Source organism: Ictidomys tridecemlineatus, chromosome X (genome assembly GCF_052094955.1).
Source record: "Ictidomys tridecemlineatus isolate mIctTri1 chromosome X, mIctTri1.hap1, whole genome shotgun sequence".
NCBI lineage: Eukaryota > Metazoa > Chordata > Mammalia > Rodentia > Sciuridae > Ictidomys > Ictidomys tridecemlineatus.
Window position 1 is genome coordinate 76,629,073 of NC_135493.1, and position 22,321 is coordinate 76,651,393.

The following is a 22,321-nucleotide window of genomic DNA, read 5'->3' on the forward strand; positions in this document are numbered from 1 at the left end:
ATATATGAAAAAAATGCTCATCATCTCTAGCGATTATAGAAATGCAAATCAAAACTATTGTAAGATTTCATCTCACTCCAGTCAGAATGGCAGCTATTATGAATACAAACAACAATGTGTTGGTGAGGATATGGGGGAAAAGGTACACTCATACACTGCTGGTAGGACTGCAAATTGGTGCAGCCAATATGAAAAGTAGTTTGGAGATTCCTTGGAAAACTAGGAATGGAACCACCATTTGACCCAGCTATTCCTCTCCTCAGTCTATACCCAAAGGACTTAAAAACAGCATACTACAGGGACACAGGCACATCAATGTTTATAGCAACACAATTCACAATAGCTAAACTGTGAAACCAACCTAGATGCCCTTCAGTAGAGGAATGGATAAAAAAAATGTGGTATATGTACACAATGGAATATTGCTCAGCAATAAAAGAGAATAAAATCATGGCATTTGCAAGTAAATGGATGAATCTGGAGAAGATAATGGTAAGTGAAGTTAGCCAATCCCAAAAAACAAATGCAGAATGTTCCCTCTGATTTAAAGAGCCTGATTCATAGTGGGGTAGGGAGAGGGAACAAGGGAGGAATAGATGAACTCTAGATAGGTGAGAGGGAAAAGGAGGGGTAAGGGGGTTAGAAATGATGGTGGAATGAGATGGACATCATTATCCAAAGTACATGTATAAAGACATGAATTAGTATGAATATACTTTGTATACAACTAGAGATATGAAAAATTGTGCTTTATATATGTAATATGAATTATAATGCATTCCACTGTCATATATAAATTTAAAATATAAAATAAAATATTGAAAAAAAGAAAAAACAAAAAATTAAAATGGCAAAAAAAGATTTTGATCTTTGCCCTATTCTAAAAAATACAAAACAGAATATTCCTTTAGATTAATTTTGCAGTTCTTTTATTATGAGTAAGATACTGAATCTTTTAGTATAAGCCATTCATATTTCATTTCCAAAGAACTGTTTGGGCATATCCTTCATGGAATTCCACTGAATTACTGGTCCTTCTGGTTTATTGATATATACAGCTTAACACAGAACTACAGTTTCTATTCTTTTTCGTTTCTGTCACTGATATTTTAATGAATATTAAGGAAATTAATCTTTTTCCCATCATATATATTCCAAGTATCTTGTTTGAATTTTGATTTTTTTAGGTTGAGTACCACTTTATCTGAAATGCTTTGGACCACAAGTGTTTCAGATTTCATATTTTGGAATATTTGCACATACATAATGAAATATCTCAGGGAAGGGACACAAGTTTGAACACAATATTCATTTGTTTCATATATGCCTTTCACATTTGTTTCATGTACCTTATATACAAAGCCTGAATGTAATTTTTTACAATATTTAGCAGCCTACATTTTGATTGCCACCTGTTTTTCACAGGAGGTTAAGTGTGAACTTTTCCATTTGTTGCATTATGTTGACACTCAAAAAGTTCTGGATTTTGGAACATATTAGATTTTGAATTTTTCATATTAGAAATGCTCACCCTGTAGTATATTTTCCTTCTCAGAAAATTTTGTAAAATAATTTTATCCTATGAATATTTCTGGCAATTTTATGCTTTCACATTTTTTTATATAAACATTTTATCTACTGACAGATATTTTAAATTGGAGCTATATAACTTTAGAACTAAAAAGGACTATATGATTTAGTACCATCAAAATGTAAACTTCTCCTGATTCATGGTTCTGTCAAAATAGCAACCACAGTACAGGGTAGCTGCAGCAGTAAACATCTTTCTTGTAGCAATAATAACCTTAACTTATTGAATAGAAGGATACAACAAAAAGAGAGACAGTGGCACTGGACATCAGCTTCACAGCTTCATCTTGTCATTTTTCATATACCAACATGATTGAACAGAGACTGTGAGAAGGCAAATGTGAAACAGGTCTTGATCATCTCTTAGTATCACAGCTAACTAATCACTATACTGTATAAAGTCCACACATTTCTCCCATCTGTCCCTTTGCTCATGATATTCTCTGATTAAATAGCCTTTCCCTCCTTTCGACATCTTGAAACCCAACTGTATTTTTAAGCCTTGGTTCAACTGCTATTTCCTCTGTGATTCCATCATTGATTCCCTTCTTTTGTACTTTATAGAGCTGCATTTAAGAGTTCTTGCTCTTAAGAACTTATTTTCTACTCTGTATTATAAATGTGTACCTAAATTTTAGGAAAAGAACCATATCTTAGCATTCTTAAACATATCTTACAAAGTACAGTGAACAGTATTAGAGTACTGAACTGCAGATGTTCAAAATATGTTAAACAATTTTGTTAACCAAGGAAGAAATCCAATCTCTTGAAACAAGACGCTAAGCACAGGCCCTCTGGATCCTATCCCTTCTGTAGATCTAAGGCACAACTTATTGAATCCAGAGTGCAGAGGTGAGTACACATGAACTGAGGTAGGCTGGATTGGGCCAAGACAACTATGCTACATAAAGCATTCTAAAGCATGTGGGGCTCCAAGAACAGAGTTTGTTCTATGGATTAAACTTAAATCTACTCAATTTATAGATTGACCTGCATTTACCTAACATTAAGCCTCTTTCTCCTTCATTTTTTCCAGTACTGGGGATTAGACCCAGGGCCTCTTGCATGTTAGGCAAAAGCTCAATCACTGAGCTATATTCCCAGTCCTTTTTTATTTTGAGACATTTTCACTAAATTTCCCAGGCTGGTCTCCAACTTGAGATCCTCCTGACTTGGCCTTCTAAGTAGCTGGGATTACGGTTGTGCACTACTGTGCCTAGTTTCTCCTTCATTTTTTAAAAACAGCTTGAGGCCGGGTGCAGTGGTGCATGCCTGTAATCCCAGTGACTCTGGAGGCTCATTCAAGAGAATCATAAGTTCAAAGCCAGCCTCAGCAATTTAGTGAGGCTCTAAGTAACTTAGTGAGACTTTGTCTCAAAATAAAAACAAAAAGGGCTGGGGATGTAACTCAGTGGTAAAGCACCCCTAGGTTCAATCCATGGTACAAAACAAAACAAAACAAAACCCACCACTACAACCAAACCAAACCAAACCAAACAAACAGAAATTCAGCTTAAGAAATAATTCAAATACCATGTAACTTACCCATTCTAAGTATATATAATTTAATGAATTTTCTTGTATGCACAGTTGTGCAAACCATCAGCACGATTAATTTTAGAACATTTTCATCACCCACAAAAGAAATCCTATACCCCTTAGCAGTTTTTCCCCATTTACTTTCAATACTTGCCTCATAGCCTAAGTAGTCACTAATTTACTTTCTGTCTCTATAGATTTGCGTCATTGAACACTTACGTAAATGAAAACATGTAATCAGTGGCCTTTTTGTCTGGGTTCTTTCATTGAGCAAAACATTTTCAAGGTTTATCTGTTTTGGCATGTATCAGTATTTTATTTTGTATTGCTAAAACTTATTCTGTTGTGTAGATGAATCACATTTTATTTATCCAATCATTAGTTCATAGGCATTTGGGATGTTTCTAATTTTTGGCTATCATAAATAATGTTGTTATGAATATTCATGTATAAACTTTTTGCATGAACATATGTTTTCTTTTTCCTTTTTGCTTTTTCTTCAGTACTAGGAATTGAACCCAGGGCTTTGAGTATGCTAGGCAAGAACCACCACTGTGCTACATTCCTAGCTCTGAAGTCTTAATTTCTCTTGGGTATCCATGAACTTAGAAGCAAAATTACTGGATCATATGGTAATTCTTTTTAACTTTTTGAGGAACTATTAGATTGTTTTCCAAAGGGGCTATACCATTGTAAATTTTTGTCAGCAGTGTATGAGGGCTCCCATTTCTGTGTACCCCCAGCAACACTTGATATTATCTGTGTTTTTGGCCACAGTAATTCTAGTGGGTGTGCAGTAGTATCTCATTGTAGTATCGATCTGCATTTTTCTACTGACTAATGATGTTCAGTGTCTTTTTGTGTATTTATTGATTATTTGAACATCTTCTTTGGAGAAATGTCAATTCAAATATCTTGGCCATTTTGAATTAGGTTATTAATCTTTTTAATAGTTGTCAAGTTCTTTCTTCTAGATATAAGTACCTTATCAGATATATTTGTAATTATTTTCTCCTGTCATGGATTATTTTTTTTTACTTCCTGAAGGAGTCCTTTGAAGCATAAAAAGTTCTTAATTTCAACAAATACCAATTTATCAATTTTTTCTTTAGTTTAACTATTTATGCTTTTGTGTCATATCTATGAGGACTTTGTCTAACTCAAGATCAGAAAGATTTACTCCTATATTTTCTTTAAGTGTTTATCATGGACTGAATTATGTCACCCCCTCACAAATCATATATTGAGCCCTAACTGACAATGTGACTGTATTTGGCAGTAGGGTACTTAAAGAGATAAATATGGCCATTTTGGTGTATTGTCCTAATCTAATATGACCTGTATCATTATAAGAAGAGGAAGACACCAGGAATGCTCACACAGAAAATCCTATGTGGGGGCACTTAATCCCAGCAACTCAGGATTTTGAGAGTGAAGGATTGCAATTTTGAGGCCAGCCTTAGCAAGCTAGTGAGACCATGTCTCAAAATTTAAAAAAAGAAAAAGAAAAAGGACAGGAAATGTAGCTCAGTGATAGGGCACCACTGAGTTCAATTTCCAGTATGGGACTAGACTGAGAGAAAAGGCCATGTGAGGACATAGTGAGAAGGCAGTCATCTGCAACCCAAGAAGAGAGGTCTTACCAGAATCCAACTCTGCCATCCTTGAACTTGGACTTTGAAACTCCAAAACTGAGAGGAAATAAGTTCTTGTTGCTTATGCCACTTATTCTGTGGGATTCTGTTATGGCAGACTAATATAGTGTTTTATAGTTTTAATAGCTAATTTTGCTTGTTGACCTGACAGTACTGAAGGATGCCTACAAAATTGGTAAAGCTTACTTCATGGTTTTTCCATGTTCTACACTTCTCTGAGGTTCTATTCATTTTTTAAAAAAATTATTTTAGTTGTTGTTGGACCTTTATTTTATTTATTTTTATGCGGTGCTGAGAATGGAACCCAGTGCTTCACACATGCAAGGCAAGTGCTCTACCACTGTGCCACAACCCCAGTCTTCTATTCATTTTTTAAATGATTTTTTCTCTGTCCTTGAGATTGAATCTCTGTTGGTCTATTGCTTTTTCCTCAAGCATCGTTTCCTTCAGATTTGTGAATATTTTATGAGTATTTTAAAATCTTTGTCTCCTAGATCCAACATATGTGCCCTTTCAAAGGTAATTTCTATTACCTGTTTTTTCTTGTGGATGGCTAATACTTTCTTATTGCTTTGCCTGTCTCATTAATTTTGGTTGAAAATGGATATTTTTAGATAATATGTTGTGAGAACTTTAGATACTGATACATTATTCTCTCTTATTTTTGTTTATTTATTTAGTTTCCTGGATGGACTATTTTAGTGAAATCTATTATCTCCATAGTATGCAGCCTCTCATAATCCTCACAGAGGAATTGGGCAGGTGCACTATCACAGGGAAGATGGTGTTTTAGCAGGTGACTCATTGACTGTCTCTTAATATGTTATGCTTCTGCCTCCAATGATTCCAACTGATTTCTGTACTCTTTGGTACAATATCCTATAAATTGCATCACAGTCTCATCCAATTAAATTCAGGCCCCTCTTCAGGTAATCTTTGAGTCAAGTCTTTGAGACTTGTTCCAACACTAGGAAGACTCCTACCTTGGTTCTATTAAAACTTGGTTCTATTAAAACTTTCAGCTACTCTTTGGTTTAGCTTATTACTCTTAATGAGCAACTAGTCTTCTCTATTGCTTAGAATCAAATTCTACATTGTTTTTTGAAATCACCCTTAGGCTTGAACTTTCTCACACTTGTTCCAAAAAAGTCAGTTCTCTTTGGAAGAGGTAAGATGTTTGGTACTTATAGTTTGCCTTTCCCCCTAAGCCAGTGGTCCAGAACTGTTGGTGAGAACAGTAGTCCATACCTTTTGGAGTGATATTTCTTCTTTACAAACTGAGTACTAAGCACGAGTGGTAGCCTATGAGCTTCTCAGCTTTTCTCTCCCAGTCAGTGTTAAACATCTGTCCTAATAGAGAGGTGGACTGAAGGCAATCAGAGATTAGTATTCTCCCCTTACCCTGCCTAGGGAAAAGATTCCATTCTACAAGGAGCTAGGAGTGAAGAGGAGGTGAGCACCAGACTTCTAAACAAGGACATTGCTTGGACTAGAGCTTCTAAAACATGAGTGAGGAGGATGAGAAATTATGGCAATCTACCTCTCTTAAAGACATACAGTAGCACTGATCTGGAGCTGAGAGTAGAGGAGGATTTGGATTTTGGCTATACCTACCTTGAATAATAATTCTGTCATGCTGATTTGGAGTGGAGGAGGAAGTAGATTGAGACTCAGAAGCCACAGTTCCTCACTGCTTTTACCAAGATTTAGGACGTTTGCTGGAGAGTTTCTCCACTTGTTCTATGTCCTTTGGACAATTTCCAGTGACTTAAAAGGGTTAGTTTTCTGAAAATAATTTTTAGCATTTGTGATTGCTTTGCTGGGGGAAGATCCATGAAGCTCTTTATACTACCATTATGTAAGTTGCAGTCAGATTCTGTCTTAACCAAGGTTCAGATTAAGTATTCAGAAACATGCATAGTATTACTAAATAGTCTATGAAGAACTTTCATACTCTACCAATTATATCTCACTTAAGCACTTTCCATTTTCAAGGCAACTGCCTAACAAAGGTTCTGTAATCACTTCTTGCTAAAAGTATTTCACTAACTTCCTCTCAAGCTTTCCATCTTAATTTTATTCCCCAACCCAATCTATCCTTCTTGCTACTAGAGTGAATCATTTGAAACTTCCTTTATCTATATTGAATGTTTTTCCACTGATTGCAGACTAAAGTCAGAACTATTTACCTGTCCTCAGATAGCTAGGCCCAACTTTCTAGCTTCATATTTTGCCATTTTCCAGACATGACTTACACCCTAAACATAGAACAGACCTAGCCTTACTTTGATGCCCTGAACCTTTCAAATTTCTATGTGGTACTCATACTATTCCTTTACTTGTGAATTTCTTACTCCTATTTATTTATCAAAAACCTGATCAAATAACATCCACCTTATTCCAAGAATCTATCAAGTGAGCTGAGTGCATTGAAAATCAAATGTTAAACCAGAAATCAACAAACTTTCTTATAAACCTTTCAGTATGTTTCTGTTTTTATTCTGAGCTCAAAATGAAAAACCACAGCTGGGTGCAGTGGTGCATGCCTGTAATCCCAGTGGCTCTGGAGGCTGAGGCAGGAGGATCATGAGTTCAAAGCCAGCCTCAGTAACTTACAGAGGCACTAAGCAACTCAGTGAGGCCCTGTCTCTAAATAAAATACAAAATAGGGCTGGGGATGTGGCTTAGTAGCAGAGTGCCTCTGAGTTCAATCCCTGGTACCAGAAAAAAAAAAAAGAAAAAAAGAAAAACCACCTGTTTGCTTTGCAAAAAACAACAAAACAAAACATAACTCCAGAGTTGGTATTAAAATAATACTAGAGCTGGGCATGGGGGTACACACTTGTTATCACAGCCCCTGGGGAGGCTGAGTCAGGAGGATCATAAATTCAAATCCAGCCTCAGCAATTTAGTGAGTTTCTAAACAATTTAGTGAAACCCTGTCTCAAAATAAATAATAAAAAGTGCTGGAGATGTAGTTAGTGGAATACCACCCCTGGGTTAAATCTCCAGTACCAAATTAAAAAATAAACATAAAAATAGAAATTATAGCATTTCTATTAAAAGAAATAAAACTAGCTGGATGCAGTGGTGCATGCCTATAATCCCAGAGGCTCAGGAAGCTGAGTCAGGAGGATAACAAATTCAAAGCCAGCCTCAGCAAAAGTGAGGCACTAAGCAACTCATTGAGACCCTGTTTCTAAATAAAATACAAAAGTAGGGCTAGGGATGTGGCTCAGTGGTCAGGTGTCCCTGAGTGCAATCTCAGTAACAACAACAAAAACCTAAATATTTTATATTTATCCAAGAAAAAAATTTTCCTCCAAAAGGATAGACTATGTGGGTAACAAATTCATAATTTTGAGAAGATTAATCAGGCTCTGGGATATATGTTCTAGAGTAAAAGAAGAAGGGTTTATCACCAGAGATGTGTTTCTGCAAGAAAAGGAGAAAAGAATTCTGAGGGCATTCCTACCTTGGATGACCTTAGTATTAGAGATCTCTGTAATCAGATAAGAAGAAATGTCAAAAATGTGGTATTTCTAGGGTTATAGTTCAGTGCTTGCTTAGTACCTGCAGGGCTCTTAGTTCCATCCTACACACCACACATACAAAAATATGGTATTGTGAGAAGTACATTAACTGACTCACTATCATCCATCAAATGTCTCATTAAATTCATATACTTGATATAATGAGATTCCTTGCTCCTCCCAATGTAGGATAAATTAAGGGAATTATATTATTTATTACATTTTCCATTTTCAGGTCAAGTAACTAAATCTAACAGCAAAATCACCTGAAAAGAGTGTATAATTCAATAAAAAATGGATTATGATCCCTAAGGCAATTCTGTAAATATAAAGTAGATCCCTAAAGATAGATGTATTTCATAACATTCATAAAGAGTATGTACAGTAGGTGCTTATCCATACAATATGAGAACAATAAATAAACCTAGCCCTTCCTTTCCATTTCCTGGTAACTAAGAATTAATAAATAATAAAAGTAACTATCTAAAGAAGATCTACCTCAAACTTCTTGGTTCTCATTTCAAAAGAATATTAATTAGTACCCCAGACTTATTATATCTCAATATAATAAAACATTAACTAGTCCTCAAAGAATCTGTATAAAATTTGCAAACTGTCATTTGTTTCCAATATGCTTCTTTGAGCAATGTCAACAGCTATATTATTTTTTTGGTCAATACCTTTGGAGAAGCCAAGTGTGCCAGAGCAAGTGCTCCAAGCTCAGGGAGTTATACTACTTCTCTCCTTGTACTGACCTGAGGCAGTCATTTGTGCTAAGAAGAGCAGGTACACAGAGGTAGCATCCAACTGCAGGTGTCCCCACTGGTCATCACCCACTACAGTAGCACAGGTTTTGGTATTGTACTTGGCATGAAGGCTATCCTTAGTACTCTGACTATACTTGAAGGACTCTACTTTATCCACCTGAAATAAAACAAAAACAGTAAAAGAATATTCAGAAAAATGAACCTATATGCCACACTTCTGTAATACTCTAACATACATTATTGTACTCAGTCTTTGGGCAATTATGAATATTTAAAATACACTGTTACTTCTTTTTCCATAATTGGGGAAGTCCGTTATTGTTATTTTTCAATTTAGGCAATTTAATTTTTCAGTTTTAGGCAATTTAGAAAACAATGCCAAATAGTCAAAAACACCTATTTCCTGTTTACTGCCTCTCAGTCTTCAGATGGTTGCTTTGCTACATTATAGATATAAAATGAGATTCAAAATGTTCTGATTAAGAACAGCTTAGTAAGAGATAACTCAGTTTACACATTTGTTCCTAATGGGATACCTGGTGTGTGGAAGTGGGAGGGTATTGATTTTGAGAAAAAATAGGTCAAGGGGACATGTTTTGAAGTAGTAATGAAAAGAACTGGTCAGAGAAAGAGTGACAGGTATGACAGAAGCTGAAACTAGAGATCAGAAGGGAAACATGGGGATCAGGGAGGTAGTTCAGTGGCAGAGTATGTGATTAGCATACACGAGACCCTGGGTTCAATCCAAGCTCACAATCCCCCACACACACTCAGACACACACAAAGTTCAGATGAGAAACACTGGGCAAGGGACAACTGAAAGACTTAGTTCTTGAAACTTAGATTTGAATATTTATGCTTATAACATATGATACTACTTGTTATACCTTAAATATGGTTTGGAAATTAGAGACATTAAAACTATTTATTAGAGTAGAAAGTTCAAATATTTAAAGTATAATGTGGCTCGGCAGCAGAGTGCTTGCCTTGTATGTGTGAGGCACTAGGTTTGATCCTCGCACCACATAAAAATAAATAAAATAAATAATATATTGTGTCCATATTTTAAAAACAGTAGTAAAGATAGGGAAAAAGAAAATAATAACTATCCAATAAACAGAGTACTGAAAAGAAAGTTCAGAAATATGGAATAAATTTCTTTCTACTTTAGATTTGTTGTGTGTCTACGAGCAATTACTTTATCCATCTAGATCTCCATTATTCTTCTAATGAAACATAACTTTGATCTTTAGAAAATTAAGTCAGGTTCAATGTCTGCAACATTTTTTAAGATCTAAAATGAAACAATTTTAAGTAAAGTACTTTTGTACAAAGAAAATATCATAAACTCAAAAGACAAATAGTAGATTGTTAAAATGTTTGCAATGCATGTGACAAAGGAACAAAAACTCCTCAGTAGGCAAGAAAGAGGCAATCTAAAAGAAAGATAGGCAAAGGACCTATAGGGAAGGAATTGCAAATTTTCCATCTAAACATGAAAGAATGCTCAACTTCACTCAAGGTCAGGAATTATAAATTATTGAAGTTCAAAATTCTTTATATCCATTCCTAAAATCTAAAACACTTTGAAAGGCTATCTCACTTAAGTTTTGCATCAAAGTTCATTTGGTGCAGGTTTAGATTGACATAAAGCTATTTTTGGACTTTATTCCAATTGATGTGAAAAGGCATTTTTCCCTTCAGAGGTATGTTTTTGATTAAACAGTGCTGTCCTGAATCCACTGGAGGCATAAAATAAATATATGGTATATGTATTGCACTACCTTTTAAAGATCTGAAAAAAATCTTAACTCTAAAATTGATAGGGCCCCAAGAGTTCAGATGAGGGATTTTAGGCTTATACCATCTTCTACCCAGTATATGTAATTGCATGAACAGTAATGATGGAACACATTTTTAAAAATCCCTTATAGAAGGGAGAAAAAAAAAGATTGGAATGAAATATCTCGGAGGGAATCTGGTGGTGGGATTACGGATGACATTTTCTCATTGATTTTCCAAATTTTCTAAAATTAGAGTATACTACTTGTGAAGTTGAAAAAAAAGCCATATACATTCCCTAAGGGGTAGAGATATTGTTACAATGTGCTTTTATTAGGGAGCAAGTTGTTTGCAACTTCATACCTGTCTGATCATGCAGTGCAGCAGTCCCCTCATCAGCTTCACTACACTCTGCAGAAATAAATGGAAACAAGACTGTTATAAACATGCCTAGATGAGAAAAACACTTGCTCAGCAACTGCAGTTGGTACATGACCTTTTGAGAACAAGTAACCCTATCCTGGGTTCCTATTCACATGGCATTTACTTTATAGGTACACAGAAAGGCAGATTGCAGCTAAAAATGGAATCAAAAGCTACAGTTTCTGATGCCTTCAAGTTAAAAAATAATAGTCTATGCTATGACAGATTTATGTAAAAGTAAGTCAACTATCCTAGTAGAGGACATTACTTCCACCTGGAGAAAAAGGCAAATCAACTAAAAAGAAATCATAAAGCTCTGGAGATATTCTAAAACATCTTATAACCTAGAAAGGCTTCACACGATATGACTTTTCTAAACCAGCCAAAACTTAAATTTCTATAGAAATGTTTATCTGAACATGTTACCTAAAAAAGTGAATGAATTGTAATTCAGAGTAAGCATAAAGGGAAATTGTTAGTATGACTCAACTCCTTCTCCATGAAAAAAAAAGTCATAGGCTTCTTAAGTCCTCTTTTGGTGGGGGGGAGTGTGATACTGAGGATTGAACCCAGGGGTGCTCTGCTACTGAGCTACATCCCCAACATTTTTTAATTTTGAGACTGGGTCTCACTAAGTTGCTCATGCTGAACCTCAAACTTGTGATCTTCCTGCCATAGGCATGTGCCACTGTGACTGGCTATGAACTCCTCCTCATCAGTATCTCTTACTAAACCTTGACAATTTCTAAAATAGTTTGTTTTCCAATCACAACATCCCTAAATTCTGTCAACAACTGTATACTACATGAAATCAGAAGGGCCCATGAGTAGCAGCATGGGTAGGCAATATGTTTTAGAACACAGCACTGAACAGCTTCTCCATTTGTTTAAGAAGTTTTATGGTTTGCAGTCCAGAAGAAATTGAACCAGGTTACCTCAGGGAATGCTGGCTCAGAGGTGACTTCAGGACATCTCTGAAAACTAATCTACTAGCTGGGCATGATGGTACATGCCTGTAATCCCAGTTAATTGGGAGGCTGAGGCAGGAGGTACACAGGTTCAAGACCAGCCAAGACAACTTAGACTTTACTTGTAGGGGAAAAAAAAGAGTTAGAAAAGGACTGTTAAGGATGGAAATAGCATAATGTAAGTATGGTTTTCACAACACTAGGTGATAAGGGTTTAGGTTAGGGTTGAAGCAGAAGGGAAAGAGAATGGACTCTATAGAGAAATCGAAAGAATCAACTATCTTTCATTTGCAAGCAAGAGCAACAACTCAAAAATCACCCTACAGGAACTGAGCAGGCACTTTACAGAAGAAATGCAATCGGTCAAGAAATATATGAAAAAAATGTTCAACATCTCTACATATTAGAGAAATGCAAATTAAAACTACACTGAGAATTCATCTCACTCCAGTCAAAATGGCAATTATCAAGAATACAAGTAGCAATAATTGTTGGCGAGGATGTGGGGATAAAGTTTCACTCATACCTTGTTGGTGGGTCTGCAAATTGGTGCAGCCACTCTGGAAAGCAATATGGAGATTCCTCAGAAAACTAGGAATGAAATCTCCATTTCCCATTCATCAGTACACACCCAAAGGACTTAAAATCAGCATACTGCATTAATGCAGCCATATCAATGTTTATAGCAGCTCAACTCACAATAGCTAAACTATGGAACCAACCTAAAAAAATGTGGCATATCTGGAATATTACTCAGTCATAAAAATAATGATTTCATGACTTTTGCCAGTAAATAGATGGATCTGAAGACTATGCTAAATGAGATAAGCCAATCCCATAAAACCAAAGGCTGAATGTTGTCACTGATATGCAGATGCTAACACACCATAAGCAGAGGGAAGAATGGAAATTCAGTGGATTAGACAAAGGGGGATGGGAATAGGAAAGACAGTAGGATGAATTGGACATAACATTCCTATGTTTATATATGAATATACCACCAATGAAACTCCATATTATGTACAACCACAAGAATGGGATCGTAAGTAGAAAAAGTTATACTCCATGTACATATAATATGAAAAAATACACTCTACTGTCATGTATATCTGGAAAGAACAAATTAAAAATCACCTTACAGGCAGACTTATTAAGCACTGTATTATAGAACATTAGTCCAAGAAATTCTAGAAAGACTATAAAATTCACTACCACCTTAGATTCAAAACACACATAAGTACATCAAAAGCTCTGAGAAATTAAGGAGTATAGAAACCTACTTTTTAACATAACCTCAACCTTAGTTAGTTGGCCTAGTATTCAATGGAACATACCATGAGAAATACTCCAAATAATGCTGCCAGGTTGATTGGCAAAATGAAGACACTATTAAGAGAAAAAGGGAATTTTGGTGAAGTACTATTGCTTGGTATTTTATTTTCTTTGGTTTTAGTGGGGAAGGTGAGATTTTGGACACATTCAGTTTAAGGAGCCACAGGATATATAGGCAAAAATAATGAGCAGATAATTGAAAAAGGGGGCTTGAAATTAAAGGGAGGTCAGAGTTAAAGATGAAGATTTGGAAGTGATTGTCATAAAGGTGTTAATGAGAAAAAGATAATAGACTACACAAAGAACAGAAACCTTGAGGCAACCAAATAGAAACCTTTATATAATTTTTTATGGCTATAGACTTATCTATGTGCCAAGAGAAAGGGACATTTGTAAAAATATACATGTCCACCAGACATGGTGGTGCACATCTGTATTTCCAGTGACTCCAGAGGCTGAGGCAGGAGGACCACAAGTTGAAAGCCAGCCTCAACAATTTATCAAGGTCTTAACAATCTTAATGAGACCACGTCTCAAATTAAAAATAAATGGGGGGGGGGGCTTGGGTTGTGGCTCAGTGGTAGAGTACTTGCCTAGCATGTGTGAGGCACTGGGTTCAATCCTCAGCACCACATAAAAATAAATAAAATAAAGGACCATCAACAACTAAAAGAAATTTTAAATAAATAAAAATAAAGAGGGCTGGGGATATGGCTCAGTGGTTAAGAGCAGCTAGGTTCAATTCCCAGCACAAAAAACAACAACAAATAACATGGAAGTCCATAATTCTATTCTCAATCTAGAATATGGAAGTTGCTTAAACACTTTTCTTAGAATTCTCTTCAGTTCTTTGCATTATTTATCAGAAAAAAAACCAAGGTGAGAGTCAGAATGGCATAAATGGTTAACAATCATTATTTTGGTAAAATCCACACCATAACAAAAAGTTGGCATTAGGTGGGAATTTAACCTATGGATTTATTGGATTTAATTTATGTTTATTTATTGCCCATAGTAAAGTCATTATCTGATTTATCTACATTAGATTTGTCTATACATTAGAATTGCTTGGGTGATTTAAAAATATGATGTCTGTAATCTCTACTTAACAGAGTTTTTAAAAAATTGTTCTAAGATGGGATCTAGTAAAAGTATTTCCAAAAAGCTTCCCAAATAATTCCAATGTATATTCAAAGTTCAGAACCACTCATCTAGATCAAGGACAAATCCAACCCATAGCTAGTTTTGTAAATAAAATGTTATTAGAACATAACCATGTTCATTGTTTGTATATGATCTCTGGCTCTTTTGTGTTAAAAATACACAGTTGAGTTAATCAGACAATGAGTGACCTATAATGCTGAAAATGTTTGCTATCTGTGGTTCTACAGAGATGGTCTAGATTGATGCTGAATCAAGTTTGAAAAAAATAATGATATAATAATAAAATCTGTTTTGATCTACAATGTAAATTCATAGAAATTTTAGAATTCTGCCAGGTGCAGTGGCACACGCCTATAATCCCAGAAGTTTGGGAGGCTGAGGCCGGAGGATCTCAAGTTAAAAGCCAGCCTCAGCAACTTAGTGAGGCCCTAAGCAACTCAGTGAGACCATATTTCTAAATAAAATACAAAATAGGGCTGGGGATGTGGCTCAGTGAATTCTAGAATTCCCACAGAAACTTTTTTTTTTTTAATTTGATTTCTATTTCCATAATTTTTTGAAACATTCTAAAATTATTATTGGGGTGATGTGAAAAATATTTTCAGCTATGTGAAAAGTTACATAATGTGGGGAGGGAAGTACTGGCGAATTAAATGGAGCAAATTATATTATTTGCATATATGAATGTAACAATGAACCCTACTATTATGTATAACTATAATACACTAATAAAACTCTAAAAAGTTACAGAATGGATCATGAAAATTTCAGAATGAGCAATTTAATGTTTCCCTACTTTTCCTCTCTTCCTCTGTAAAATTCTTTGTACTTGGGCCCAGTAAGGATAAATGTCAACTCTGCATAACGATTGTTCAACAGAGAGAAAACACATCTCTCTTTTTTTAAAGCATTGAAAAGAGTTAGTCAAATTGTACCAGGCATGTCATTTCAGTTCTGCTCATATTAATTTCTAGCAAAACAAAACAATAAAGAAACAAAGTATTGCAATCAAAATAGCAAATATTCAGAATAGGATATAAGGTTTGAGGTGGGGTAATTTGCATGTGATTTTTTTAAATACTCTCCTGTATTTTCCAAATTTCCACAATGGTATTAATTCTGTAAAGGTCATAGAAATATTGATCTGTACCTCCTAACTTTTTTCATATCTTTCAATAGTGGCTTGAAGGAATAACAAATGCCTGCTGTTGTGAGGACAACAGTGAGACTTTTCTTATTGCCGAGAATTGCAACTCCATGATATGTTGGTGCTCTTTAAAAAAACAAATATCAATATTCTGATTTATAAATGAATACTTAAGCTCAGATTGCCTAAATCTGAGGGAGACCATGGTAAAAAATGGTTGGTGTAGAAAGAACCTCACTATATCTTACAACTGACAGCAAAGGACCTCAACATTAAAAGTTTCCTGTAGGGCTGGGGTTGTGGCTCAGTGGTAAAGTGCTTGCCTAGCACGCACAAGGTGCTGGGTTCAATCCTCAGCATCATATAAAAATAAATAAGATAAAGGGGTTAAAAAAAGTTTTCTGTAGCCCAGATTACTGTTTTTTTTTGGTCATTCAAGAGGATGCACTTCCCCGAGTGTATAAATTATTCTATAAAAGGATGCTAATTTACTGTGAGGAAGAACCTTAAAAGTTGGCATAAAAGCGTTTGCTGGCTCTGACCTCATTTTGCCCGCGGGGGTGGGGGGCAGGGAGGTAGCAGGCCACAGATTTTTTATAAAAAATCAACAAATAGTGTACTTGTGTTTAGTACCAAAAGTCTACTGATCTGTGTCAGATACCCTCATAAAAATACCATCAATACTTTTCAAAAATGAAGTAAAGTACTAGATATCTGCCCCCAAACATTCTTGTCCATAAGAATAAAATGGTGGAAACTGCAAAACACATTTACTTAGAAAGAAGATTATTAATTTTAAGATCCCAGGGTAGGATTTTCCATGGTAACAGAACAGACTGTGCCCTCGTCCCCTGAATCAACAAGTGTCAAGTCTCCACTGCCAAGAAACAGTTTAGTACAATATAGGAAAATTTTTTGGAATGTAATTTCAAGGATGTGAAGAAAGGCCTACATTTTCTTCAATCCTTGCTCTTCCTCACCCAACCGTATACAGCTTTGGATCACTTTGTATTTTTGTTTCCTGTACCTGCTCCAGTTCATATGCCTTTGCCTTATCTTCATCTCGGTCTGCATTCTTCCGATAGGCCAGGCCCAAACCCCACACAGCCAGGATGCTATATACATTATCTCGGACCCAAGCATCTTTCTGATCATAGCTGGCTGGAAGCAAGCCAGTCACTGGATTCTGTAAGACCAAGAAAAAGAGGTCAGGTAGGTGTTCATATTAGGGAACAAAATTAGGGAATGAATTATTGGGCATTTTTTATCTTTCTCCTATTTCCCCATTCAAGTTTTGAAACGTCTTCTGACTATTGCAGACAAATGCTATCTCTCCCCACCCCATTTTTATAGAGTTATAATTAACAATAAAAATTGTATATATTTACTATGTACAACAGGATAATTTGATATCTGGATTCACATATTACCACAATCAAGTTAATTACTACATACATCACTTCACTTAGTTATCTTTCTTTGGTGTGGTGAGAATACTGAAGATTTACTTTCTTAGCACATTTCAAGTATAATAACTCCAGTTATCATGCTGCTGTTCATTAGCTCCCCAGAACATAGTTATCTTGTAATGGAAAGTTTGCACTATTTCCAAATGCTATCTTGAGTATGGGGAAAGAACTGGCTGAAGACTTACTTATAAGCCTGAAATGAGGTTATTGTTAAAGTACTTAAATAATATTAATAAATTTATTAAAAGCATCATTAAATGCATTATTAAAGGGCATTATTAAGAGTTTCAAGTTTTCTAGTTTGAAAGAATTAACTATCACCAACAAAAAAAACAGTAGTAATTACAGAAGTAGAAAAAATATAATTAAAAGTATACATACACACAAAGTGCCTTGACCTTCACAATATTCTAGTCTTAAAATGGCTAAATGTTCCCTATCTCTTTTCTGACGGGGGGGGGGGGGGGGGGGTGGTAGGGTAGAAGGGAAGGAAGTGAGGCCCAAACCCGGGATAGGGGGCATCAATAAACAAGCATCAACACATCTTGCAACTCTACTCCTGGATCCCAGCTGTGGCTTGGGGGTGCAGGACTATGAAATCATCATGAGGAAGGGGGCAGAGGGGGTCCTGGCTATGGGTGCCTGACTCTGGTTCTGTTCCAGGCCCAACATGTACCTTTCCTTAAGGGTCCTTTTTTTGGCCTTCACAGCTAGGGGTCACGAGAACCTGCTAAAGATACTCACATACACACACACGAAGGTTCACCCCGGTCTCTGTCTGGTCTATCACACTCCACATGCTCGGTGATCCCAGGAGTAGTGTAGTAGTAAGTGTAGGAGACACCCCGACACTTACCTGATGGCATAGGATGGTCTGATGCACCAGTCGAGCGTAGCCGTCCAGTCGGACCCCCGAGTTACTCCGGCTCCTCATCGCGCCACGTTTCGAATCCCCTCAGAGAAATGACTGGAGTGCTGCTGACCACTAACGAAGGAGGCTCCAACGCTGATGCACCCTCGCTGTGGCAAGCACGAGTGCCAGGCCCGGCAGAGCCTTCCCACCGCTCCGGCCTGGGGCCGGCCGGTCCGGTGTAGCACTCCGGGTTCCGGCGGCCTCCAGAGCCCACGACACGCCAAGGCCAGTCAAACCTCCGCAATCTACAGCTCCGCCACAACTTCCCCGAGGACGCTCGCTATCACCCTAGTCCCGTGTGGCCTCCGCGCGTGGCTATGGCATCCTCCACCCAATTCCTGGAGACCTCGGCGGCCCTGAGCCTCCAGCACCGTCACAGACAGCAGGTCGCTGGCCGCGGCGCCGCCTACGCTTTGCTGGAGACGCGAGCCGGAGGCGGGGCGGGTGCTGCGGGTCCTGGCAGCTGCGCGCTGCAGCCCCAGGGCTCGGCCGCCAGCTCCGCGGCGGAGAATGTGTCATAGTAGGCAATGTGCTCTCTCAGGTTTATTTTCGAAACCCTACAAGTGACTATTTTAATTTAACACACTTGCTGTGCACACAGGATATTGAGGAGGCTGTTTTTTTCTTTCTTCTGCAGGATAGGTTTAGGAACTTCAAAACTGAAAGACACGTTTGCGCTCAAGGTCTAAAGAATTGGATTTCCGGGTCTTTATTGTATCTTAGATTTTTACCAAAGGTTCAGACTAAACTCCGCATTCCAACTGAAACCAAACTAGAAAGAACTCCCTAAGATACTTTATTTCTTAAAAAAAAGAAAAAAACGGGGAGTCTGCGAGTTTGGCAAAGGAGGCGTCAGTGGTGCGCTGGGAAGAAGCGAATGCCACAGGCAGGGAACCGGGATGGGAAGGAGCAGCGCCATAGGGCGGCCTTGGCAGGACTGGGCTGGAGATCATATAACTGCTTTGGTGGCCCCACTGCCCACGTAGGTCACAAGGCTGAGGCAACAAAGACTCAGCTGAAAATAAAGGGGGAGAGAGAGGCTGGGAAAGAAGGCTGCAGGTAACGCAGATTACTGGCTTCTGGGGATTCCTTCACAACCCTTCAGGCAGCAGGGGCCCCCCAGACTTTGCTTCCTCCGTCTACTGTTCCCATCCCCACCCCTTGCTCCCTGCTTATCCAAATCCTACTTGCCCCTCCAGGCTCAGTTTAAGTACCACCTGCTCTCTCAATCTCAGGGTAAAAGATTTAGAATGACTGACCTTGCAAATTCTAAACCTTCCCTAGTCACCGCCCCCAGGCCACAGTGATTTTGCATTTTCTTTTCATTTCCTCAACTTTGCTTTCTCCTTATAAATTCCCTCTTTTCTACTATCAACACCATCTCTCCCCTGTCCAATTTAGCGTATAGCTAGGAAATTTGAAAAGAAACCAGCAAATATTTGATAAGGATACTGAAGAAGGAGGAAAGACTCAAGAACTCAGATCTGGGCCTGGAGTAGAGGCACATGTCTGTAATCCCAGCAGCTCAGGAGGCTGAGACAGGGAGATCACAAGTTCAAAGCCAGCCTCAGCAATTTAGCAAGGCCCTAAGCAACTTAGTGAGACTTTGTCTCTAAATTTAAAATATATATATATAAAGGAGGGGGGTCTGAGGATGTGGGTCAGTGGTTAAACGCCCCTGGGTTCAATCCCCAGTACCAAAAACAAAACAAACAAACAAGACCCCTTAGATCTGGGACTTCAGATTAAGCAGCCAGTCAGTCAGTCAGTGATACAATTAGATACAGTGATACGGAATTCTCAGGCAAATATTTTCCATTACATTCACTACCTACGCAAATGGAATGACTGGCCTGTAAGGCACCACTTCAAGTCTTCAGTGCACAGGAATAGCAAGTACATATTGGATGAAAGATCATCCCTGAAATGCCCCCAACTCCCTGACATCCTCCCCTCAGTCTGGGGCCCCAGAATCCTTTTCTACTCTTGCCCCCTTCAAGCATCAACTCTTTTTTCTTCTCCTCACCATCATTTAATCATGCTTACAAAATATTAAAGCAATACCTGCTCACTAAAGAAAACTTGGAGTGTACAAAAAGTAAAGCAGATATTAAAAATCACCTATAATTCCTTTGCACACCACCTATTAATATTTTAATAGAAAAGACTTTTTCTAATCTTTTTATTCCTTCTGCATAGACCTGCCCCCAAGTTGTTTAGAAGTATGAATAGATTATGCCAGAAGTGGGGTGTCACTAAAAAGGCAGCTGGCTGGCTATCAGAGATCTTGTTACATTTCATTGTCTTGATGCTTTCAACCTCAGTTCAGTTTGGACCTTCAGTCTTACAGTCTGAGAAACTTGATCTACTCAGAGTTCCAGAACTGGTCAGACTCAAGAGGCTGACTCATGCTGACTACTTCATAACAACTTGATATGTGTAGACCAGGATACTGGTTGATGAGAAATAGAAAGAACTATGGCACAGTTTACACTGACCTGACCATTACATTTCCTCCCTCTAGTAATATGTAAGTCTCATTACATACTGTAAAAGGGGTCCGGCGGAGCGTCGGAGGGAGAGACCACACAAGAGACTTACTTCATGCAATTGGCAAAAGGGGATATTTATTGGGGATCCATTCCAGCGCACTGGGGCTCCGTGCTCACTCAAGAAGGGAGAGCAGCCCAGAGCCCAGAGCAGAGGTCAAGCAGAGCTTAAGTACACTTTTTGGAGAGGGCGGTGGGCTTTGCATACATCAGAACAAATCATCAAAAAAATTGAACAACAACTCTGAGATGAGATTAGTACATTCATTGGCGGGAACAATCAGGGCAGGGGTGATTGGTCATTTCTAAGCGGGTACAAATTTAAACTGATTGGTTTTGGAGCCTAGGTGCTTACGTGCCATGCTACCTGGAGCCCTTAGCTATTAAACAACCAGGGAATCAATGGAGATATTTACTGGGCAGTTCCCGCATTGTCCTAACAACTTACAGAGATTACAGGTTCCGGGGGTAGCAAAGGAATTTTAACAATACCTAGTCTTTACTTTTTAGCCCAGTCTTTTACACTTTAACTCAAGCTTTTGCAGCTTAGAATCAGCTTAGAAATTTTACCTTTACAATACCAGGTACTGTTTTGTTTTATACAATGACCCTATTAAGTATACTATTATTTAACCCATTTTAGAGGTGAAAAACTAAGGCATATAAAGATTAAGTAGTTGACCAGTGTGCTCTTCCATTCTGGTTTCACTGACTCTGCCTTATCAACAATTCCATGGCTCACTGACACATGCTTAATCTTTAAGTATGTCAAAATTGTCATCAAGTTTTAGTCAAGTCTTATCAGTCTAGAAGCTATTATGTTTCTTTATTATTATTATTTCATTATTTTAACTTTTTTATTTGTTCTAATTATACATGACAGTGGAATGCATTTTGATACATCATGCATAAATGAACTATAACTTCTAATTTTTCTGGTTGTACATGATGTTAAAATAACACTGGTCATGTAATCATGTATGTACATAAAGTAATTATGTCCGATTCATTGCACTATCCTTCACACCCCCATACCCCCTCCCCTCCCTTCATTTCCCTCTGCCTAATTCAAAGTACCCCTATTCTTCCCTAGCGCACCCCCTCTTACTGTGAATTAGCATCCAGATATCAGAGAAAACATTTGGCCTTTCTATTTTGGGGGATTGGCTTATTTCGCTTAGCATGATATTCTCTGCTTCATCCACTTACCAGCTAATGCCATAATTTCATTCTTCTTAAGGCCAATAATATTCCATTGTGTATATATACCACAATTTCTTTATCCATTCATCTGTTGAAGAGCCTCTAGGTTGGTTCTGTAGTTTAGCTATTGTGAGTTGAGCTGCTATAAACCTTGATTATTTTCATAAAAATTATACATATTTATGGGATCCTATGTGATGTTTCTACATGTGTATAATTTGTTTAATATTCAAATCAGGGTAAGCATATCTGTCTCTTCAAACATTTCTCATTTCTTTGTGGGGAAA

General features: G+C 37.4%; 1 protein-coding gene and 1 non-coding gene across 52 annotated transcripts in view; both read right to left on the minus strand.

Moving 5' to 3' along the window:
- LOC101968875 (phosphorylase b kinase regulatory subunit alpha, skeletal muscle isoform) overlaps positions 1-18,724 on the minus strand; it is a 65,941-nt gene extending 47,217 nt beyond the window's left edge. Inside the window, exons 1-4 of one of the 2 annotated variants that reach the window (XM_040281885.2) lie at positions 18,226-18,724; positions 16,928-17,086; positions 11,230-11,277; positions 9,073-9,241 (exon numbers count right to left, since the gene is read on the minus strand). In XM_040281885.2, coding sequence (XP_040137819.2) covers positions 9,073-9,241; positions 11,230-11,277; positions 16,928-17,086; positions 18,226-18,303 — 454 coding nt within the window. In that variant the 5' untranslated portion in view covers positions 18,304-18,724. The remainder of the gene's footprint in view (positions 1-9,072; positions 9,242-11,229; positions 11,278-16,927; positions 17,087-18,225) is intronic. The other variant, XM_078033958.1, reaches the window with a different exon arrangement.
- Positions 1-22,321, minus strand: part of LOC101960618 (uncharacterized) — a 401,529-nt gene that overhangs the window by 142,693 nt on the left and 236,515 nt on the right. The window lies entirely within an intron of this gene.